Source organism: Eptatretus burgeri, chromosome 7 (genome assembly GCF_056783735.1).
Source record: "Eptatretus burgeri isolate ZD-2024b chromosome 7, Ebu_testis_v1, whole genome shotgun sequence".
NCBI lineage: Eukaryota > Metazoa > Chordata > Myxini > Myxiniformes > Myxinidae > Eptatretus > Eptatretus burgeri.
The window spans coordinates 10,054,474-10,079,732 of record NC_140967.1 but is presented as its reverse complement, the minus strand read 5'-3'; the positions used below and the strand labels follow the sequence as shown (position 1 = coordinate 10,079,732).

The following is a 25,259-nucleotide window of genomic DNA, read 5'->3' as shown; positions in this document are numbered from 1 at the left end:
CGATAACCTGGACAAAAAACAACGTGCACTCGTCCGTGTCACTGCCTGCGTGTTCTCAGCACTTGTCGGTCCTCAAGGTACACCCACACCTGGTCATCGCTCTGCAGGTCTCGGGCGCCCTGACTTCGGGCGTTGTGCAGGGGTCTTGCAAATGATTTGGAAGTGGAGAGGGGGGGGAGAGAGAGAGAGAGAGAGAGAGAGAGAGAGAGGAGGAGGAGGAGGAGGAGGAGGAGGAGGAGGAGGAGGAGAAGGAGAAGGGATGAGGATGGAATGACGTGACTTTGATCGTAGGAGTGGGTACATCGTGTGTTCATGGCCCGACGCCTGGCTGGGGGAGATGGACTCGGTGTACCTCCAAGAGGGGAATGTTTCGCATCGTGTGGACTCCACGTCACATTACTCACCGATTCATACAGATGCTGGGACTTCCTCTGATGAACGATGCGATTGTTCTGTTTGTCAGACACAAACATATTTGTATTCATATCTTCCCTCCGAGGGTCGTACCCCCAACCCCCCCCCCCACCCCGTGGGCCCTGATTCATGGTACACACGTCATGGAACGTCTCGACCCAGGTGGATACGATGGGTTGGTGGTCCCCGATGATGCGCTGCCCACAAAGCAAACACTGTTAGGGGGCGATCCATTGATCTTCTGGTGGTGACGCTGACCCTGATGGATTCGAACCATGCACGGACGCACCAGGCTTCCTTTTCGGTCCATCATGTAAACATTTTCACACCTGTTCATCGTGTGCGTTCTTTAATGAAGATCCAAGCGCTCATGGGGGTCCACCACTGAACGTTTCTGGATCACTCACGACCTTTTCAGGTCTCGCATCGCACCTCCTCGCTTCAGCGCCATATAAAACTAAAAGACCATGAACTATCGGTTCACTCAACGTCTGGCGTCACCGAGACGAACGTTACGACAAGGCCAAATGCGCCTTGGTGGCTCAAAATGCCCCGTTTTGCTGAGCCAGGTGAGGCCACGGTCACGTGATGGCCGCGCCCCGCCCATCGTGTGTTCCATCGCTTTCCGCTTACCTACCTCGTGTCCCATACGGCAGTCCTGGGCGGTGTAAGGTGTCTGTGCGTGATGTCGAGTCTGCGCGTCGCTGTCACCTATGGGAGGCGGAGCGCCGAGGGTGGGCCCAGGGTGGGGCGAGTGAAGGAGGTAACGGACCCGCGCTCAAACCCGCCCTTGCGCTGCGTCCCCGTTAGCGAAGTGCACACCTGCCGAGCTCACCACTAGGTGTGTCAGCCCGCTCAGTGCGCCATCGAGTGTCACCTATTTCGTTCCAGCCACGTATACCCGTTTACCTGCGAGCACGCTATGCCACGCTCCTTCCTCGTGAAGAAACCGCGAGCACGTTCGAGGAGCCGTGACTGGAGCGATGTTCCGGACGCACAACGCGCCGATTGCTACATACCAGGTAGGCTACCTGAAGCCGTTGCGCAGCAGCTACCTGCATTAGATATATATGTGCCAGATACCTGCGCCCGTTATTATACGTACGACGTATACCTGTAGCAATTATATGTTTCAGATATACCTGCACCCGTTATATATATATATATATATATATATATATTTGACACACACTCACATCAGGTATCTGTACCCATTGTACGTACCAGATACCTGCACCTGTTAACGTATAAGCACGTTCGTACGTGGCCGGAGGACCCAACGCTTTCCCTCGCCACGTCCTCACGGCCACCATGAGAGACATGATCGCGACTGATAATTTCTCAGTGAAATCCCCACTGTGGTTGTTGTTGTTGTTCGCGCTGTCGTTTTGCAGCCAACGGTGGGCGAGTTTACCTGGCAGGTACGTCGGCCTCCTTAATTGCCTTTGGAACGTGAACGATACGAATCGTGAACAGGGTGGAGCGACGCTGGGGCTGTAAACACACAGCATGACCAAAATGTCCCTGATCACCGCAGTGGCAGTTGCGGTGTCACCTTTGATGGATTTTTATTTATTTAAATAATCGTCCGTTCGTTTCCCATCGGTGGATGACGCAATGGCCCACAAGCCGACAGAGCGCCTCGCAGGGGGCCGGTCCGCGCCCCGTTACACGGACCTTACCCCCTGTAACGGCGAAAGCCACGTGGTCGGTTTGATTAGTGCCCCCGGGGCACTCCGACTTCACTCTCCTGGCTTGACCTCGGGCACACCATGGAGCTGGATCCTGCTGACGTTCTTATCACGCACACTCCAACTCTGCAAAACGGACGTGAGTGCGCGTCAGGTGCTCGGATCTGGAGGATTGTCCGCCACTCTTCCTCCCACTTGCCCGAAAACGTGCGCACACTCTCTCCCCCACTCCCCGTCCAGAGAAACACCTCCATGAAACATGCATTTTGAAACCCCATCGAGCACTGCATTAGGTAAACCACCAAACATGATTACCTGCCTCTACCTGGCTTGAACGTGTAGGGTTCTGTAATGATCCTGGAAGAAAAAAAAACCCCAAAAAACCCCATAAAATACAAATCGCTTATTTGACATCAATTATACAGAATTAACCCTTTTATAGTTGCAAACATACCCCATGTGCAGTGAATTATATTTAGTTGGTGGACGTTAAACATCCCACGGTGTACTTCACGAAGAGTAGGGCAAGCTACCTCCGGCATCATGGATAAATTACAAATTCCTGCCCTAACTACTGCTGGCAGAAGGATGGAAAATCGCCTTGCACGACCCTTGGCCGAGAAACGGCTTGGGCAGGACCAACGCTCTGAAACATCGAGTATGGTTCACAAGAGAGACCCTGAGACATCTTGGATCTTCCTTGCCCCGAGGAACACGCGAGGGTAGTTCGGTACAAGCGGCCTCCATTTAAAATGAATTCATCACGTGGGTGAGGTCACCGGCTTGGTGAATAAGTTCACCGGTCTTGGAATGGTGCTTTGTAACGATGCCGTGATCGATGAAGAGATCCATGCCAGGATCAAGATAGCCAGCTCTGTGTATGGACGTCTCCATGACAGCGTGTGCAAAAAGCATGGCATCAAACTGGACAAAATAAATAAAAATCATCAAGGAACACAAGTCTCACCACCTTCCTTCGGTATGGGGGCAGAGACACGGGTGTGCTACCGACGCCACATCAAGCACCTGGAAAGTTTCACCAACGCCGTCTTCGGTCCATCATGAATCTCAGATGGCAGGACATATTGTCACAAACGATGAGTTGCTGTGCTGGTTTGGGCCAGAGTCTGCAGCATGGGAGCTACTCTCCATATTACGTACGGTAGGGATGGGCTGGTCTTGTTCTTGGCGTGGATGACCACCACGTTCCCAAGCACATCTTGTACGGCAAGCAGCACCATAAGGACACCGTCAAGAAGGGTCTGAAAGACTGTAGCATCAACCATGATACCTGGGGGCATCGTTCAGGTGACCAGACACGATGGAAACCCCCAACGAGAGCAAGGGGACTTCACTCCAAGAGAAATGTATGCCACCTGCATGATTCCAAGCGACAACGGAAACACAGAGCGACTACCCAGCTTACTGACCACGTGAACACAACCTACGATGCTGGACCTGTCGCAGTTCCAAATTGGACACCACAACCACCAGAGGACCCACGGAGCACGCGACCAATCTGGAGGTGGTGACTGACAGCTGAGATATTCTCAAAACCGAGAAGTCAACCACGAATATATATATATATATATTTTTTTTTTTTGCACCGGGAGAACAATCTTCAAATGCGCGGACTTTGATTTGAGATGATAAACCCATTTCATGTGTTGATAAGCAGTCGGTTTAACAGCCCTGCAGACAGTAACAAGCGCTGGTTTGGTGATGGGACCGACAGTAAAAATGGCTCGAATCGGACGTTACATGCTACGTTTTGCTCGGCCCGCAGGGCAAGGTGAGTGGAAGCGGTTGCGCCGTTGGGCGCGGCCCTGAGGGCGGGGGTGCAGTTCGGTCTCAGCCTGGGATGGTGTGTGTTCTGGTGTGCTCACCACTCATTACGCTTGTGAAACATCTCTCCTTGGTGGTTGTGTTGTAAAACGGATAGTTTGCTAAGTTTCCCATGAGCAGCAAAAAAAACAAACCTGTTGCTCAAATCAGAGGGGAAATCAGAGATGACGTTTAACCACCCTCGGTGGTGTAAGGTGATGGTTAGAGGGTTTGCTCCAAGTCTGGGAGGTCGATGGTTCGATCCCCGTCCAAGTCGTACCAAGAACTGAAAAAATAGCACGAGCTGCTTCCTTGCTCGACGCTCACCATTTCCAAATCAGAGCACAGACAAACGACCATAGGGTTGGTAATAGCAGTACAGGCTTTGAGGGGCCCAATGGCCTCCTCTTGCGTCACAGTTTCTTGTAAGGGAACTCATATTATTATTATTACCAAGACCAACCAAGCAATTTTTTTCTTTTTTAATCAAAATCACAGCATCAGAAAATTATGGCCGAGCTGTTTCCAAGGCCGACAGTTGGAACCCCATCGTTAGTTTTCCACATTGACATGAATTGCTGACCTCATCACATCAGGAATGAAATCTTCAGATTTTGTCGAAAAAGGAAGACGATAATACTGAGTTACTGGGGGAAAGGGGAAAGGGGTGAGGGGTGAGGGGTGAGGACTCTCCCCCATCCCCCCCCTCCCCCCATGTCTGTGTTTGCCTGACACTCATCTTGCTGATATTTCGACGACTTGCAGCTGCTCCAAATATATATTCACAAAAGGCAAACGTGGTGATTCACCCGAACGTGCATCTGAAAAACAATGACTGCATAAATAATCTTCCACCTGGATCCTGCGACACCACCTTCAATCCACCGAGATAACCTGGAACGTGCTCTGTTCAGGACATTGCACCTGCTCACGTGTCCAGAGGTGTGAAGGCGGCTGTGACGGATTGCCATTACAACCAATATCTCGTCCACCTTATTCTTGCGATCTCCATCCAAATTTGGTTTTGTTTCCGATTATGAAATGGAACCACCTCTGGGTCCTGGAATTTGATGATGAAGGCAGGGATACCGCTTTCATGATCCTGGATCCTGGAATTTGATGATGAAGGCAAGGATACCGCTTTCATGATACTGGATCCTGGAATTTGATGATGAAGGCAAGGATACTGATTTCCTGATTCTGGATCCTGGAATTTGATGATGAAGCCAAGGATACCGATTTCATGATACTGGATCCTGGAATTTGATGATGAAGCCAAGGATACCGATTTCATGATACTGGATCCTGGAATTTGATGATGAAGCCAAGGATACCGATTTGATGATACTGGATCCTGGAATCTGATAATAAGGCAAGGATACCGCTTTCATTATACTGGATCCTGGAATGTGACGATGAAGGCAAGGATACCGCTTTCGTGATCCTGGATCCTGGAATTTGATGATGAAGGCAAAGATACCACTTTCGCGATCCTGGATCCTGGAATTTGATGAAGGCAAGGATACTGATTTCCTGATTCTGGATCCTGGAATTTGATGATGAAGGCAAGGGTACCACTTTCATGATCCTGGAATTTGATGATGAAGGCAAGGATACCGCTTTCATGATACTGTATCCTGGAATTTGATGAAGAAGGCAAGGATACTGTTTCATGATACTGGATCCTGGAATTTGATGATGAAGCCAAGGATACCACTTTCATGATCCTGGATCCAGGAATTTGATGATGAAGGCAAGGATACCACTTTCATGATCCTGGATCCTGGAATTTGATGATTAAGGCAAGGATACTGATTTCCTGATTCTGGATCCTGGAATTTGATGATGAAGCCAAGGATACCGATTTCATGATACTGGATCCTGGAATTTGATGACGAAGCCAAGGATACCACTTTCATGATACTGGATCCTGGAATTTGATGATGAAGGCAAGGATACTGATTTCCTGATTCTGGAATTTGATGATGAAGGCAAGGATACCACTTTCATGATACTGGATCCAGGAATTTGATGATGAAGCCAAGGATACTGCTTTCATTATACTAGATCCTGGAATTTGATGATGAAGGCAAGGATACCACTTTCATGATACTGGATCCTGGAATTTGATGATGAAGGCAAGGATACTGATTTCCTGATTCTGGATCCTGGATTTTGATGATGAAGCCAAGGATACCGATTTCATGATACTGGATCCTGGAATTTGATGATGAAACCAAGGATACCACTTTCCTGATCCTGGAATTTGATGATGAAGGCAAGGGTACCGCCTTCGTGACACTGGATCCTGGAATTTGATGATGAAGGCAGTGATACCGCTTTCGTGATCCTGAATCCTGCAATTAGATGATGAAGGCAAGGATACCGCTTTCGTGATCCTGGATCCGGGAATTAGATGATGAAGGCAAGGACACTGCTTTTGTGATGCTGGATCCTGCAATTTGATGATGAGGCAAGGATACTCATACTATCGCACCTTGTAAGGCATCATGATGGCAAACAACCCAGCAAATCCTATACTTCCAGAGCCGGGAGTGCACAGGAACTCTGCGGAACGCCCAGACCCTGGCCAAGATAGGCAGTATGAAGACTCAACCTCAAACCCCATGGGGAGGGTTGAGTCCGACAACTGGGCCGAGCGAACTGCACCTCTTTTGCGCTGTGAGGTAAAAACGATCATCTCTACCTTCAACGCAAACACCATCCGCCTCTTGCCTCGATGTACAGAAATGGCATCACAGGCAAGGAGCTACGAGATCTCCATCCTGGGGATCCAAAAACACCGTCATGTAGACCCAGACGAAGAGATGACGTTCATAGAGGTAGAGGGGATGCACCTCATCACCTCATCTGCATGGAGAGAGCCGCCGACGAAGTCTGCATAAGGTGGAGTAGGGTTGATGTCGAACCGGAAAGCGAAGAAGGCACTGAGGGGGGGTGTCTCAGTCAGTGACAGAATCTTTACTGCGGAATTTGATGGAAACATGGCGACCTCCGTCGTCGTCTGTTACTCCACGCACAACTGTCGCGAGGAGGAGGTGGAGACATTCTCCAGTAAACTTCACGAAGCTGTTGCTTCAATACCGGCACATAACTTCCTGGCTGTGCTTGGCGATTTTAATGCCCGGATTGGACAGGAAGATGTTCCATACTCATACCACGAGCTTACCAATAGAAATGGACAACACCGAGTTGAATTTCTCCAGGAACACAGTCTCCTTGCCACCAACACACAATTCAAGAAGCGAGCCGGTAAACTGTGGACACAAGAAGACAGAAGCTCCCACCACAGGAAGCAGCTCGACAACATCCTTGTGAGAACAAAATGGCGCCACTGTGTGATCAACACAGAAGCCTACAGCACCTTCAACTCGGTCAGTTCTGACCACAGAGTGGTGTCAGTGCAAGTGAGACTGAGCCTGCGGCAACCCAAAGCCACAGGTCCCAAGGAGAAGATAGACTGGAAGGCATTCTCCTCACAACCTATTCTTCAAGCCCAGTACACGGTGGAGGTGAGAAATCGCTTCGGCCCACTGGAGAGGGAGGAGGAAGAAACTGCCCCTGACCACTACCAACGGCTCATAGACGCACACACAGATGCAACAAAGAGTTTGCCTTCTGTGAAGAGAATCAAGAAGAGCCGGATCTCGAAGCATTCTGATGTCGCCGCAGCAAGGAGCGTGGTCAATGCTCGTCACGCCGAGCTTAGAAGGAACGAGACAGAAGAGTTCAGAGACGAGTTTAAGACAGCAAAGAAGAATCTCTTTGCCGCCTACGACCGACTGAAGGAAGACGAACTAGCTGGGCGGATTAGAGAGGTGGAGGCTGCTCATGAAGTCAAGCAGCATGGAGAAGCACGGCGCCTCGTCAACGAGATCAGCGGACGGAAGAAGTCCTCATCGGGTCGAATAGGTGGTAAAGCAGCAGAGGACCGTGTCCTGACATGGTGTACCAATTTCAAGAACTTGCTGGGAAGCCCTCCAACGATCACAGAAGGAGGAGGAGGACATACCCACGATACTAACGCAAGTCAACATCGATACGGCACATTCACCATGGAGGAACTGAAGAAGGCCAAGTACGCACTCAAAAAGGGCAAGAGCGCTGGACCAGACGGGATACCAGCAGAGGTCCTGAAGAACTGCGACCTGGACGATATCTTGTTGGACATGTTTAATACGGCACTGATGAAAAGCGACAAACCAGAGCAGTGGTCACTCAAACATTATCCCAGTTCCTAAGTCCGGATCCCTCACGAAGACAGACACCTACCGCGGTATCAATTTGACCTGCATCTTAGCAAAGCTATACAATCAGATGATTTTGAACAGGATTCGCACCGCCATGGACCCTAAACTGAGATTCAATCAGAATGGTTTTCGGCAGAAGCGCACAACGGTAACGCAAATACTTGCTCTCCGCAGAATCATCGAGGAAGTCAAGAAGAACAACTGACCGGCGGGCGGTGCTTACTTTCATCGATTTTCGCAAAGCTTTTGACTCCATTCACCGAGGTAAAATGCTGAAGATCCTGAAAGCTTACGGAGTGCCGGACCGTCTACTGAAAGCAATGGAGGCCAGCTATACCAAGACCACGGCGAAAGTTGTATCATCGGACGGAGAAACAGCAGTGTTCGAACTCCGAGCTGGTGTGCTGCAAGGAGACACTCCGGCACCCTACATCTTCATAATCGTCCTTGATTATGCTCTACGTCATGCTACCAAAGATCATGAGAAGCTTCGTTTCACCATAAAACCAGGACGAACTAAAAGGGTCGGACCAGTTACGCTCACAGATCTTTATTTTGCAGATGATATAGCCCTGATCTCTGACCAGATGGAGATACTGACAAGAATCGAAACCGAGTGCAATAAAGTTGGACTTCACCTAAATGCTAAAAAGACAGAGTACATGGCGTTCAACTGCGACGAAGGCACTCTCAAGACCGTAAAGAATGACACCATCAAGAAAGTCTTAGACTTCAAGTACCTCGGATCAAGAATGAGGAGTTCGGAGAAGGACATAAAGGTGCGGAAGGTGCTGGCATGGAGGGCTATGAATGACATGAAGAAGATCTGGAAGTCGAACCTGACTAGAGGGCGCAAAAAGAGGATCTTCATAGCTGCCATACAATCCATTCTCGCATACCGATGCGAGACGTGGACACTCACCAAGACCATGCTGAAGTCATTCGATGGTTGCAACACACGAATGCTCCGGATGGTTCTTGACGTCAGTTGGCAACAGTACATGACGAATGTCGAGCTCTATGACGACCTACCAATGCTCACCACTAAAATCGAGGCGAGAAGACTGCAACTAGCGGGGCACTGTTTACGCCACCCTGAGTTACCAGCCAGTCTCGTCATCACATGGGAGCCCAAGCATGGGAGGATGAACCCAAGGTGCCCTCCCAAGACTATGGTCAACACGCTCATTGAAGACAGTGGCGTGGCTAATGTAAATGAACTGAACACAATGATGAAGGAGAGGGAGGAGGGGAGAGTCCGTCATCGTGCCAGATGCCGGCCCTTTAGGCCTGAGTCGACGTAGTAGTGCAGTAATAGCAAGGATACTGTTTTTGTGATCCTGGATCCTAGAATTTGATGATGAAGTCAAGGATACTGCTTTCCTGATACTGTATCCTGGAGGTAAATGATGGAAGGCAAGGATACTGCTTTCATGATACTGGATCCTGGAGGTAGATGATGAAGGCAAGGATACCGCCTTCGTGATATGGGTCTCGGAGATAGATGATGAAGTCAAGGATACCGCTTTCATGATACTGTATCCTGGAGGTAGATTATGAAAGCAAGGATACCGCTTTCATGATACTGGATCCTGGAGGTAGATGATGAAGTCAAGGATACCGCTTTCATGATACTGGATCCTGGAGGTAGATGATGAAGTCAAGGATACCGCTTTCATGATACTGGATCCTGGAGGTAGATGATGAAGTCAAGGATACCGCTTTCATGATACTGGATCCTGGAGGTAGATGATGAAGTCAAGGATACCGCTTTCATGATACTGGATCCTGGAGGTAGATGATGAAGTCAAGGATACCGCTTTCATGATACTGGATCCTGGAGGTAGATGATGAAGTCAAGGATACCGCTTTCATGATACTGGATCCTGGAGGTAGATTATGAAAGCAAGGATACCGCTTTCCTGATACTGTATCCTGGAGGTAGATGATGAAGTCAAGGATACCGCTTTCATAATACTGGATCCTGGAGGGAGACAATGAAGGCACGGATACCGCTTTAGTGATACTGGGTGTAGGAGGTAAATGATGAAGGCAATGATACCACTTTCGTGATACTGGATCCTGGAATTAGAAGACAAAGGCAGGAATACTGATTTCCTGATGCTGGGTCAATTTTATAGAATGTTCTACAGCAACGGATTGAAGCTGTCAGACCAAGGTACCAACTTCCACATCCTCTTCAATCTTTCTTCCCTCCAGGTCTTCAAAACAGATGTTAACCAACAACTCAGAACCAAAACCAATATCTGTTTTCTCCCCCTATTATCCCTCCCCAAGCCCCCTCTTTCAAAGTTTCCAATTTCTCCTTCCTTGTGAATTTGCTTCTGTATTCATATGTGCCCACCACATGTGTCCTCCCCTGTCCCTCATTCATTATTTGTTCAAGTCGGTTCTTTGTTCTAGCTCCTCCATGAGCCTCTTCTTTGTATACAAAAAATGTGGACCAAGTCTTTTCAACTTGGGGAGGACCAGGTTGAAGAGTATAAAAGTTGAGGTTGTTGAGTATAAAAGTTTTTTTCGTTTTAATCCTTCTGCGTTGCCGTTCAGGTTGAGAACCCAGCTCACACTTGTCGTCGCACTTTCGTTTTGTGCATGTTCCATTGATGTAAACCTCTCCATCCCCTTCCCACAACGTACCAACAGCGAGCCGCAGAGCCTCCAGTGGCAGCGATGAGGATTCTTCCGTCTCACCGCCCTCACCAGGAGCTCGTTCAGACTCGCTTGGTGAGGACAATTCATCCCAAGCAGTCTCCAGACTGGGCAGGCACATCACTTCGAGCCCGACTTCCCTTTTCATGCGCTCTCGCATGAAGGTACGTTGCTTGTCGGCACAGCCATCGTGAGTATTTCATTCACACTTAAAGGTTCTATTTGGGGTTTGGGAGGGTAGTGGATTTTCACCTCTGAGCAGTCTCCCCCGAGGTTTGAATCCAGACCCAGCTATGAATTGTCATGCTGGTGTTTCACAGGCAGGGCGATGAATTGATGTGGGTGCTGTCCCTCGGATGACCAGTTTATCAGTATCAGCATTGGTTGTTGGTGGAAGCTAAAGATCCCACAGTGTTTTTCGCGAAGAGTCGGCGAGTTATCGCCAGCACCCTGAACAAATCACAAATTCCTGGCCTGACCGACTGCTCAGAAGGCAAATGGAAACCACCGACGATAACCTTCTCCCAAGAAATGCTCTGTGATGAAGAGGACAGAGCATTTGAGTTGTGACGCAAGGTGGATGAGTTGGGTAGGTGACAAGAAAAAGCCGATTTGATTTTGGTTCAGGTGCGGATGCAGATACGGCCCATCAATGCGATACAAAAGGTTAAACTGTTCAGCCTGGCGGAAGTATGTGCTCTCGTTTCGTATGCAGCCTGTGGCTGCTGGTTGCACCATTGCTGGGAGCACAGCTGTGCCGCTGATGCAGTACACCCCCTGTTTCCAGTAAGTTTGTCCTCATTTTACCGATCATGGAAGGATGACAGGTGGAGTCAACCCACCTGGTGTTATTTAACGCCACGACAGAGGCTCAAACTCACGACCCAGACATCTTAAGGTAGCCACTTTAATCTCCAAGCCAACACCGGGCTTATTTGATTGATCGGTGATCAACTATTCCGATTTGAACACTTTTGACCGTTTCCCGTCAAGCCTTCCTCAGAAACTAACATGGCGTCCATAGCAAGACACTGATAGCTATTTTGACTAAGGGGAGAAAAAGCTTTTTGGTTCACGAGTCAGTAGGTTGGTTCACGAGTCAGTAAGTTGGTTCACGAGTCAGTAAGTTGGTTCACGAGTCAGCAATTGGTTCACGAGTCAGCAATTGGTTCACGAGTCAGCAATTGGTTCACGAGTCAGCAATTGGTTCACGAGTCAGCAATTGGTTCACGAGTCAGCAATTGGTTCACGAGTCAGCAATTGGTTCACGAGTCAGCAATTGGTTCACGAGTCAGCAATTGGTTCACGAGTCAGCAATTGGTTCACGAGTCAGCAATTGGTTCACGAGTCAGCAATTGGTTCACGAGTCAGCAATTGGTTCACGAGTCAGCAATTGGTTCACGAGTCAGCAATTGGTTCACGAGTCAGTAATTGGTTCACGAGCCAGTAATTGGTTCACGAGCCAGTAATTGGTTCACGAGCCAGTAATTGGTTCACGAGTCAGTAATTGACCACTATATTCGTTATGGGTGTGTGTCTGTCTGTCCTGAGCGTAGCTCTGTGGGTTTTGATCCGATCTTGATAGAATTAGGGTGCGAGGTTTGCATCATGATCTAGTTGTGTTTTTCTGAGAATGGGCATGGTACGCCCATTATGGGCGGAGCCACGCCCAAAAAACACGTGTTTTTAGGGGGTAGCCGGTTTCAAGTTACATCTTCTCCGAGGGGGTTTGTCGAATTTGGCAGGGGTTTCGGTATTTGGTTTGCCCAATGGCACCTGCATAGCCCCACGGAGCTCAGTTTTTCATTTTCGTCCCAAGGTCAAAAACTTAGAAAATGTCAAAAAAAACAATAAATTGGGCATCGAGCTCCGAGGGTTTTCAACTGTTTCGAATGTAAGTTGGTATGCAAGTCGTGCTCTTTGAGTACTACAACTTTCATCATTTACGTTTTTCCCGATTCCCGCCAGTTTGCCCGTGGCGTCCCCTCGAAGGTCAAAAAATAAAAAAGGCGAACCGTGCACATTGCTCGTGAACCATCTCCGTCTCCAGACTTGTTATAAGTTTATAGTTGTACCGGTTTAAATAAAATAATTTTTAAAAATTAAATTTGAAGGTGTCTCTTGTTTCCTTCTTTCATCTGTCAGTGTTCACTGCTTAGAAGCCTCGATAGTTGTTAAAAAAAACACTTCTTTTGGAGGATGGGGGTGGGGAGGGGTTCTTGGAATTGCTAATTGGGATCGTAACCAAATCATGACAACTTCTACATCTGCCTCCCACACCACAACCCACCCGACCTTACCTTTCCTCGTGCCTTCTGTGCAGGTGACGGGCGTCTCAGAGTCGAGCAGCTTCAGTTGCCCCGCCTGTCGGAAAGCACTGCGCTCACAGCGGATGCTCACACGGCATCTGAAGTGCCACAGCGCTCTGCGCAAACATTGCTGCTCATTCTGTGGAAAGGGTTTCAATGACACTTTTGACCTGAAACGTCACATTCGCACCCACACAGGTACGCACCGTGCGGACAAAAACACTCCGCTCGCACCACACTTTCGGAAGGTGAGTTTGAAATATTGAAACAGGAGAAATTCCGCCGCAAGTCATTACCTACTAACTGTCAGTTTGCATTGTCCTTAAATTGCCTCGTTGTTGTACATCATGGTTATAATACCAATAATAATAATAAAAGGTTTATTTCAAATCAACTTCTATTGTGGCCAAAGGCAAAATGAAGGTAACCTTTACGATCATTAATCTGATCAGTTTAATTTGTCGTCTGTCTGTACGTTCGGGTTTTTTGCAAAGACCACTGGGCCGACAATCACCACATTTGGCACACAGACCAAGTCCGACCCTGGGATTGTGCAAAGGGTATTTTCATCCACCACCTCAGCCTTCAAAGGCCCCAAAGACCTTTAAGACCTCGATGACCTTTAAGGGAGTGCCATGAGGAAGAATTGATTCAATTTTGGTGAAAATCCGAATCCAGATCTGGATATGAGAGTTATTTAATTTTAACTGATTCTTCTCCATTGAGAGAAGGGGCTAAAAACAACATTGCATCATACACTACATGGCCAAAAGTATGCGGACACCCCTTCTAATGAGTGGATTCGGCTATTCCAGCCACACCCATTGCTGACAGGTTTATAAAATCAAGCACACAGCCATGCAATCTCCATAAACAAACATTGCCAGTAGAATGGGCCAAACTGAAGAGCTCAGTGACTTTCAACGTGGCACCGTCATGGGATGCCACCTTTCGAACAAGTCAGTTAATCAAATTTCTGCACTGCTGGAACTGCCCCGGTCAACTCTAAATGCTGTTATTGTGAAGTGGAAACGTCTAGGAGTAACAACAGCTCAGCCGCGAAGTGGTAGGCCACGCAAGCTCACAGAACGGGACTGCCAGGTGCTAAAGCACATATTGTGGAAAAATCGTCTGTCGTCGGTTGCAACACTCATGACCGAGTTCCAAACTGACTTTGGAAGCAACGTCAGCACAATCACTGTTCATCGAGAGCTTCATGAAATGGGTTTCCATGGCCGAGCAGCCGCACACAAGCCGAAGATCACCTTCGTGATGCCAAGCGTCGGCTGGAGTGGTGTAAAGCTCACGGCCATTGGACTCTGAAGCAGTGGAAACACGTTCTCTGGAGCGATGAATCACGCTTCACCATCTGGCAGTCCAACGGACGAATCTGGGTTTGGCAGATGCCAGGAGAACACTACCTGTCCGAATGCATAGTGCCAACTGTAAAGTTTGGTGGAAGAGGAATAATGGTCTGGGGCTGTTTTTAATGGTTCTGACTTGGCTCCTTAGTTCCAGTGAAGGGAAATCTTAACGTTACAGCATACATGACATTCCAGATGATTATGTGCTTCCAACTTTGCAGCAACAGTTTGGGGAAGGCCCTTTCCTGTTTCAGCATGACAATGCCCCCGTGCACAAAGTGAGATCCATACAGAAATGGTTTGTCGAGATCGGTGTGGAAGAACTTGACTGGCCTGCACAAAGCCCTGACCTCAACTCCATTGAACACCTTTGTGATGAATTGTAACGCCGACTGCAAGCCAGACCGAACCGCCCACCATCAGTGCCCGACCTCACGAATGCTCTTGTGGCTGAATGGAAGCAAATCCCCACAGCAATGTTCTAAGATCTAGTGGAAAGCCTTCCCAGAAGAGTGAAGGCTGTAATTAGTGTAATAGCAGCAAAGGGGGACCAACTCAACATTGATGCCCATGATTTTGGAATGAGATGTTGGCTGAGGTGTCCGCATACTTTTGGCCTTGTGGTGTATCTCAAAAAGTTGTGGACGAATTTCGACGAAATTTTGTGGACAGCTTGGGTGTATGACATGGACACACTGGTTATATTTTGGTGAAGATCTGAATCCAGATCCAGATTCGAGAATTTTTCAAGTGATTGTTCACCACTAGTTGATTACGCGTCCCATGGACGGATGGCAGAGGTGGAGGTGGTAACGTGATTCTGTTGTCCTTCGTGGTTCGATCTGCAGTCGTGATTTCGTTCCTTTTTCATGTGCCATTTTTTCCGAATGAGGCGTTGATTCCTCAGTGGCTTTTATGGGGTTGTAATTGAAGATAGTCACGCGGAGACACCGAATGTGTCGTCACAGCATTTTTTTGAAAATGTAGTACAGTAACAAGCAATAATGAGCGAGTATGTACATTTTCACTTGTGAGCTAAGAAGTAAAGCGATCCAGTCATGTATACCAAGTACAATATATACCAAGTACAATATATATATATATATATATATATATACATACATATATAGACATAGAGTTTTGTGGACCGTTGACGCTTCGTCGAGAAGGAGATAAACACTTACCTCCATTATCGTACAGATTGCAAAATAGGGCCAAAAATGATATACGGTATAGCACATCTCAAAAGGTGATGGATGGGTTCACACAAAACGTGGTGTACAGGTTGGGAGTGCGACTCGGAAGAAATTATTCCATTTTGATGAAGATCCGATTCGAAATCTCGATACGATAATCATTTAATTTGGAAGCGATTCTTCACCATTGAGAGATGTGGCTAAAAACGACATTGCACGATATCTCAAAAAGTTGTGGACAAATGTGGTTGAAACTTGGTCGACAGGTTGGGTGTATGACAAGGAATATTGATTCAATCTCGGTGAAGATCCGGTTCGGGATTCGAGAATTTTTCAAGCGATTCTTCACCATTGAGAGATGGGGCCAAAAACGATGTATAGCATGATATCTCTAAAAGTTGTGGACCAGTTATGACTAAACTAGGCGGACGAGTTGGTTAGGTGACAAGAACAAGCTGATTTGATTTTGGTCAAGGTCCCGATTCAGATCCAACCTATCAGTGGGATACAAATTGTAAACTTTTCAACCTGGTGGAGGTATGCGCTCTATCGAGTGCCGTTCCGTTTTTCCAAGTATCACCTCGTGATTTTTACTTGGCAATTTTTTTTTTTCCACAAAGTATGTAGGTCTGTAGCATTTCTCTGTTTGTTGCACGATTTTTGGCCACAGTTTTCAAGCAATCGTTCTGAATTTTTTTGTGCATGTAGGTGACCGGCCAAGTACAGCAACGCTTACTTTTGGTGAAGATCCAAATCCGGATCTGGATCCGAGAATTTTTTTAGTGATTCTTCACCGTTGAGAAATAGGGCCAAAAACAATATATAGCACAATATCTCAAAAGGTTGTGGATGGATGGACAAGGACGAATTGATTCAATTTTGGTGAAGATCCGGATCGGAGAATTTTTCAAGTGATTCTTCACTATTGAGAGATGGGCCCAAAAAATATGTATAGCATGATATCTCAAAACAGTTGTGGATGAGTTATTTTGAAACTAATTGGATGAGTTGGTTAGGTGACGGAAACAAGCCGATTCGATTTCGGTTAAGGTCCGGGTTCAGATCCGACCGATCAGTGGGATACAAAATGTAAACTGTTCTGCCTGGTGGAGGTATGCGCTCCACCGAGTACCCTTCCGTTTTGCCAAGTGTCACTCTATGAGCGATTTTTCGTTTGTTTGTTTGTAAGTCAACCGCCTACAGGTCACAATTTTAAACCGATCTTCGCAAAACTTCACGAAACGGTATAGTTGGTCATAAGCAAGAAGCCGATTGAATTTGAGGTAAAAAGCTCAAAAGGTCAACAACTTTGTCAAATTTCTAAAATCATCAATTTTCATCCTATTGACTTGAAATTTGAACAGGATGTGTGCATCAAGTCATTGCATTCAACCACCAATTGTTTTTGAGGTCAACGTGGGTCACACGATGAATTCCACGTAAAACTGGACAAGCGATGTAAAAAAAAAAATTTCGTTCTGACAGCAGAATTAGTTTTTCATTTCAATAAAATACCAAAAGAGAGAACGAACGCCATTTTTGTTCGTTTTAAACTTTTATTGCATTTTTTGCAATGAAAAATATGTTGAGCCTGTATTCGAAGATTGGATATTTTGTGATTCCATCACGACAGTTTACCAGCCGTGAAAATTGGATTTCGAGCTACTTTCGCTGTGATTTCTGCTACTTTCGAGCAGAAAGCGGGTGAAATTCATTCGTTCATCAGTTGAGCTTTTGCGATATGTATCGTGCAGTTGCAATAATTCGGCATGCGAGCAGAGTTTTCGTTATAAAGATACCTTCCCGTAACCTATGTCCTTTGGTGTGTGATTCCGTCATACAATTTCAATTAATGATTACTAATTAAGTGCTATTTGTCTTGGAATTTATTTTCCACTGATCATTCCTATTGGTCATGTTTGTCATTACAAAAGCATTATCATCGTGACATTTTGGGATATAACTTGAAAATATGAATCTGAATCCAGAAAAGTCTCGTGCAAATGGTGATTCCGTCACGCTGGAATTCATGACAAGGTCAACAACTTAGGTGCCATTTCTAAAATCCTCAATTTTCATCGGATTGACTTGAGATTTGAAGATGAGTTGCATATTTGGTCATGCAATTCAACCGCTAATTATTTTAAGGTCAACATAGGCCAAATTGCTGAAATCATCAATTTTCATCTGATTGACTTAAAATTTGAAGAGATTTCCATATTTGGTCATTGAAACCTATTATTTTTAAGTTCAAATTTGTTTTTGGTATTTTGCGAGTATTGTGCTCTGCAGGACATTTTTGTTGTTTGTTTGTTCATTTGTTTATGCATTCGGACACTGCAGGAACCAGTGACCAAACTTTGGATGGTCTCCATTTTTATCCAGAGGAAGGTCGAGGACTGTTTGGATTAAAAATAAAATTTGACCGAGGTAAAACCAGATGATTGGCCTTCAGGCCTCGATTAAGTCTTGTGCTTATACATTGCCTGGTTTTTTTTTTCCCAGGGAGCGATTGAGTAACATGTTTTGTGAAGATTGTATGTTGATGTTGAGGTGATTTGTTGTCAACAACACAAATTTAATTACTCGAGTATTTCATCGATTTTCCTCGGGCAATGCTGGGTACTTCAGCTGGTTTTTACAATGAAACATAGAAATACAAATCAATAGATAAATAGCAGAGGAGAGCAAAACATAAAATAAAAAAATTACCCCCGTGTGGGGGTGACGGTCATCTCTATAATGTTTTTTCTATCATAATCGATGAACCGTTGCCAGATATATCCTAAAATGACAGACTAGATAGGTTTTGAAAATGGTGACTTTCACAATTTGTGACCTCGTGACCTTGACCGTGACCTCGAATCTGGGGGAAAAAATATGTCGTTGGGTATCACTCATCGACCTCTACCCACATACCAAATTTCAACAAGATCGGAAGTAAAAAGTTTTCTTTGTACCGGGAGGTGTTTTTGACCATCTTCCAGATCACGTGGTGGCCAAACGGGACGGAAATTCAAAAATCTGTCCGGTTAGATACAAGATAATATTTTTTACTATCATAATCAATAAACAGTTGCCGAATATCTTGTAGAATGGCAGACTAGATAGGTTTTGAAAATGGCGATTGTTATAACTTACGTGACCTTGTGACCTTGAACCTGATCTTGAACCCGGACAAAAGTTATATCGTTGTGCAACACTCATCGACCTCTACCCACATACTAAGTTTCATCAAGATCGGAAAGAAAAATTGTTGACGGACGGACGGACATTTGGTCCGGCTTTATTAGGTCATCTCGGTAGAGATGACCTAAAAAGGAAGTGGATAAATTAATATCTACGTTCAAATATACACAAGACATCAGAGTTTAACAATCACTCAGGTCCATTCATTATGCGGATAAGACATGACATTGGGCTGTTTTTGAATCTTGTCGGTTTATATCTTAACTAGCGAGGTACCTGTGCTACGCACTGGAGGGAGCCCAAATGCAAACAGACATTGTGGAAACAGCGAATGCCAAACCGTGAACCACTAAATTCCACAATCCTGTTGCACCTTCAGTCGAACATCAGGCATGGACAGCCAGTTCATGAAGCACTTGGGCAAAATAATAATAAACCAATGTCACCCGCAGGGTGACCCGTATCTTGCCAAAAGGTGACCATGTGTGACTTCTTTAAGGTCACACTGAGGTGAACAGAGCTGCTATACACCAGGAGCGACTCCTTGAGGAATATCTGCCTACGAGAGATTCCGATGAGAATCGTTCTACAGAGTAACCATGAAAAATATGCGTTTGCCTCATAACATCACCAAATTACGTCATAATGTCTCAAGCTTGACATATCTAGAAAGCACTCATCGAGGTGTTCAATTTGAGGTACTACACGATATGGTTCCTAAAACTTGAAAATTTGACCTTGGGGTCAAATATGTTTGACCTCAGGTGCTAACCATGAAGGCCAAGGCCAATCGCCACCAAAAACTAATCAGCGGAGCGCCAGACCATATACTACATTCCCATAAAGTTTGGAGACTATTCAATTAAAATTATTCAAAAAATAAGGGTTTCGTCGACTCCCCTGATTTGCGACAAAGTGACCTTGACCTTTGACCTTCAAAATTTCATGCGCTGAAAGGGACCTCTATAGGCCTCTGATATGTGAAGTTACAAAAATTTCCAATGATAACTGTGCTCTGCAGAATTTTTTATACGTGATTACAGACAAACAAAAAAAACAAAAAAAAAAAAAAAAACATACAAGCTGACTAACATATCTTGCAAAACTTCGTTTTGGCAAGATAAAAACATATGAAGGTCAAGGCCAATCGCCACCAAAAATTAATCAGCTGAGAGCCAGACCATGAACTATATTCCCATGAAGTTTGAAGACGATCCGATCAAAATTACTCAAAAAATAAGGGTTTCGTCGACTCCCCTGATTTGCGACAAAGTGACCTTGACCTCTGACCTTGACCTTCAAAATTCTATGTGCTGAAAGGGACCTCTGATATGTGAAGTTACAAAAATTTCCAATGATAACTGTGCTCTGCAGAGTGATTTATACGTGATTACAGACAAAAAAAAAACAAAAAAAAACATATGAAGGTCAAGGCCAATCGCCACCAAAAATTAATCAGCTGAGCGCCAAACCATGAACTATATTCCCATGAAGTTTGAAGACGATCCTATCAAAAGTACTGGTACTCAAAAAATTAGGGTTTCGTCGACTCCCCTGATTTGCGACAAAGTGACCTTGACCTTTGACCTTCAAAATTTTATGCACTGAAAGGGACCTCTATAGGCCTCTGATATGCGAAGTTACAAAAATTTCCAATGATAACTGTGCTCTGCAGAATTTTTTATACGTGATTACAGACAAAAAAAACAAAAAACAAAAAAAAAAAACACAAGCTGACTAACATATCTTGCAAAAACTTCGTTTTGGCAAGATAATAATAATAGTAATAAAACTTACTGCAGTTGACCCCAACAGAAGTAAGGTGGGTAATATTTCTATGAGGTTAATGGCGAAAATGCAAATGCCAAATCCGGGGACGTCACCGGTGGAAACCCTCACATAATTTCCTGATTCTGCTTTAAACTCAATCTCTCTATATTTTCATTCCAATCACAAATTAATACACTCTTACAAAACACTCGTGAAGTAAATGAAGAGAAATGCCATTCTGATGTTACATCCGCGAAAGGGAGCAGCTTTGTACAGATCGAAACTCAAAATCATAATTGTATTGAAGTATTTATGAAAACTCCAACCCACCTGAGGACACCGGCTGGGAGCCCAACATGTTCCACACAATGTTTAGCAGGGCTATCCCCAAAACTGAGGGAGTCGTTTGGAGATGGACAGACAGACACTCTTGATTTATAATATCGATTCAGTTAATTGTTTTGAGTTCAGTAATTGGTAGCCACGATGAGATGTATCTGCGGGTGGCAAATGGTGAAGTTTGGAATTTGGCGGCAGTTTCGGAAAAGCACGGCAGAGTTCGTCACGTCTGCTCTTGAGTGATTAGAAACCGCAACTGTGTAAAGCATCTAAATAACTATGATAGTTAGGGCCAAGAATCTTTTCTGAACAATTTTCATTGCTGCTTTGTGATTCCGCTTATCTGCATATTAACCCCATATTCCAATACACAGGGCGGACAAAAGATGTGAAAAGGTTATAAGATTATTGCTTGCGAACAAATGATATTTCAACTTCCAAAGCAAATCCAAATGACTGTTAGCTCGTTTAACAACGACATGAGAGTACATTTCAGATCTGCCTGGATAAAAAATATCCAACAGTTTGATAATATGATATAATTTTTAATTGCCACACAATTCAGTGACATTAAAATTTTAATCGGCTTGTTCTCGTCACCTAACCAACTCACACGCCAAGTTTCGTCCGAATCCTTCCACAGCTTTTTGAGATATCATGCTATGTATCGTTTTTGGACCGATCTCTTAATGGCGAAGAATCATTCGGAGAATTAAAAAAAAAATTCTCGGATCCAGATCCGGATCTTCACCAAAAATGTAATCAAGTCGTCATCGTCACACGCCCAACCTGTCCAAGTTTCGACTGAATCCGTCGATAACCTTTTGAGATATCCTGCTCAGACAAACAGACAGGGGTGGAAACATAACCGACGTCCACTTACGCTGGCAGAGGTAAAAATTGTTCCCATAATTTAGGAGTTAAAATTTGCAGGTTATCAACGTGCAGTCCCCATGAGGACAGGAGCATATAATTCAAAATTTATGGCATGTAAAAGCAATGTATATAAAACGTTAAGCCTTATCCCGATTATCATCCATGTGAATATCCCGCCTCAAGTTTGATTCGCGAATTCTAATCCCAATATATATCATGGTACGAGGTAAAAGTTCCATTTGGAAAGCAAAATGACACATCAAAGCTTACGTGTGTTTTTGTTTATCATTATTTGCATTCAAAGTTCAAATAAATAAATAAATAAATAAATAAATAAATATCACAGGTTATGATGTTATGGTTCGTATTCTTTAGACTCGATTATGGATTTATCATATTCCACCTGTATTCCTTAATGAGGATTAAATGGCTGCACAGTTAGAAATCATTTAAATGTTTACAATGAGCACATACACAAATATATATATATATATATATATATGCACATATATTATATATATATATATATATATATATATATACATACATACATAGACACACACACACACACACACACACACACACACACACACACACACACACACACACACACACACACACACACACACACACACACACACACACACACACACACACACACACACACACACACACACACACACACACACACACACACACACACACACAATGGGCAATGATGGTAAAAGGAGAATAATTAAATAATTGTACGACAGTGCTTCAAATATGACATGGACTTTTGTTTATACCCATTAGAGTTGTATGTTCAGTACATTACAACAATGATACTCCAGCCTCGAGTTGCAAACGAGCAACATGGTAACCAAGCCTCCAGTCGACATATATTCTCCATCTTTGGACAAACCGCTTTCCCGTCGGAGCGTGTTTTTAAGCTTTCACGTTACCTTTGGTGCAGGTGCATCGTGAACAAACTGAAGCTTCATGTTAAAATGACCGTTACTTCAATAATTATCAATTTATTATTGGAGCAAAAAAAAATCTAACTGCTGTTCCACCCCTCATCATTCAATTTTCCACCATCTTGATTTTCTGCACAGCATCAAAACGTGAACCGCGTGATTAATATTTATGGGTGTCGGTTACCTGCACTGCGAAGGCAAATTCCCTCAAACGTTCATCTGCATAGATTACCGTACTCTGCCTTTTATAAACAAAAGCTCAAATTTGAAGCACCTTGGTACCTTGGTACAAACTCGCACCGATGGACGTACCCTGCCGTCTGGCCATAAATGCAAGTGCGAGAATTAAAAACAATTTCAAACATCGGAAACTGCGTCCGACAGGGTTGTCATGCACTTACCTTTGAGCCGTCCCGTCTGGGTTCGACTTCGGACCTGACTATAAACTGTCCGATTGGTGCTTTGCACGTATGGAGTTGCATCGATGAGTGTGCAAGTCTCTCGGATGGGACGTTAAACCGGGTGTCCCGTCTTCTAGCACTTGTTGAGCTTTAAAGACTCCACGGTGTCCTTTGCAAAGAGTGGGCGATTATCGCCGGGATCATAAACAAGTTCAAAATTCCTGCCACTTTCAGTCGAACGTCAGGCCTGGTCAGCCAGTTCGTTAAAAAAAAAAAATTTGTATACCTTGTCGAGGCTCGTATGAGAGCTAACACTCAACGTACAGCAAGGGGGGGCATGATACAAGAAGGGTAGGAGTGGGAAGGACAAAACGGTGGGGAACAGAGACATTAGATCTGTGGAAGGGAGAGAGATGGGGCGGGGAACACGGGGTATACAAGATGGACGTTACAGGGACTTTCAGGAAGGAAAGCAGGGAATGTGAAGGAGGTGGGTTAACGGGGATAGAAAAGATCGAGGATTTGGATGGGGGACGATAAGAGGTGGTGGTGAACAGCTGTTTTGAAGGCTTGTGGAGGGAAGAATGGGATTGAAGATTTGGTAATAAAACCTTCCTCGAAACGCCCAACAAGGTGGGAATAATTGAGGCCATTGAAATCGTACTCATACGAGAAGTAGCAGTGACGTTGATTTTAAACCGATGGGGTTGTTTGCTCGAGAATGTAACACGGTCACTTTTAAGTATTAAGTGAAGGTCGGGTTACCTTGTTATTGGCAAATAGAGCGTCATGAATTTGGCTTTCATGATTTTCTTGTGTATCGCATGGAATCCGATGGGTCTTCGTGTGCCTGCAGGGGTGCGGCCTTACAAGTGCGATAGCTGTGACAAGGCCTTCACACAACGCTGCTCACTCGAGTCCCACTTGCGCAAGATTCATGGCCTGGAGCAGCAGTACGCCTACAAGGAACGACGTACAAAGCTGTACGTGTGCGAAGGCTGCGGATTCACAGCCACACAACCGGAGCCATTGCTAGAACACGCCACCAAGGATCACCCTGACGACCCAGACCTTGCCACTGCGCTGGCAAACAGCTTGCTGCGTTCCACGGGCACAAAGCAAGAAAGTGAACAAAAGCCAGATCTTTGACCACTCGTGGAGTCCTCCTCGGGATGATGGTCATGAATACTGCCGCTCTTCCTGAAGAAAGTATTTTTATACGACACCAAGACACCGTGAATGAGAAGCGAATCATCCATTGTGCAAGCTTTTTTTTTTTGACTTTACAGGAACGAGCTTCCAATATTGGTTTGCAGTAATATGACCTGGCTCTGAACCTGCACAGAATTTGCTGGAAGGTCTGCGAAGACCGCTATTTTAATGTGAAAACAATGCATTTGTGGGTAACATTTGTATGCCGCCATCAGTGGCCACAAGCCTTGTTGTGGTCATGTGCCCAGAGATGTCAAGTTACAATTGGTAATGGAAGGTCAGGCTCCGCACCCCGACTATGCCCTTCCTCACCTCAACCACATCACAGCACAATGTCGTTTGGTTATACGGTTGCTTCCGCTGGGCATAGATGCTTACCGAGTTGAGGCCGTTACGACAAAAGGAAATCAAAACTAGAGCTATTATTTGCTGGACTCAAAGTGTAATAGTTACCCGTGGCCATTTTGGAGTTTCCAAGGGTGCAGACACATTTTAATCCTATTTATTACGCTGTTAAGAAATACGCATTAAAAAAAAAACAGAAGACATCCATTATTGTACAAGATTGGGAATCTCACAGAGGAAAGTGTTTTCTGCATTGTCCTCACAATGAACCATCTCAAGTTTTGTCCCACATTTGAATACATGACTGAACATCAGCCATCGGGCGATTTATTTTGGTTGGGGGTGGGCCGGTTGAGCAGGTGTTTGGAGATTAACCTGAATATGAGACCGTCTGTCCTTGGGTGTTTGAGCAGTAACTGCACCACACGA

The 25,259-nt window shown here is 45.3% G+C and overlaps 1 protein-coding gene across 1 annotated transcript; it reads left to right on the top strand.

Moving 5' to 3' along the window:
- Positions 1-1,083: 1,083 nt before the first annotated feature.
- OVOL2 (ovo like zinc finger 2) lies at positions 1,084-25,156 on the top strand. The gene is made up of 4 exons (XM_085887432.1): positions 1,084-1,436; positions 10,865-11,034; positions 13,194-13,377; positions 24,130-25,156. Exons 1-4 carry the CDS (start codon positions 1,337-1,339, stop codon positions 24,420-24,422), a joined length of 747 nt encoding a protein of 248 aa, XP_085743558.1. The 5' UTR covers positions 1,084-1,336; the 3' UTR covers positions 24,423-25,156.
- The last annotated feature ends 103 nt before the right edge of the window (positions 25,157-25,259 follow it).

What these genes read in the sequence shown, in the direction of transcription:
- OVOL2 (XM_085887432.1), top strand. Translation starts at nt 1,337, where the DNA reads ATGCCACGCTCCTTCCTCGTGAAGAAACCGCGAGCACGTTCGAGGAGC. An exon ending in CGCCGATTGCTACATACCAG is followed by an intron (nt 1,437 to 10,864) that starts GTAGGCTACCTG and finishes ACGTACCAACAG; the next exon opens with CGAGCCGCAGAGCCTCCAGT. An exon ending in TCACATTCGCACCCACACAG is followed by an intron (nt 13,378 to 24,129) that starts GTACGCACCGTG and finishes GTGTGCCTGCAG; the next exon opens with GGGTGCGGCCTTACAAGTGC.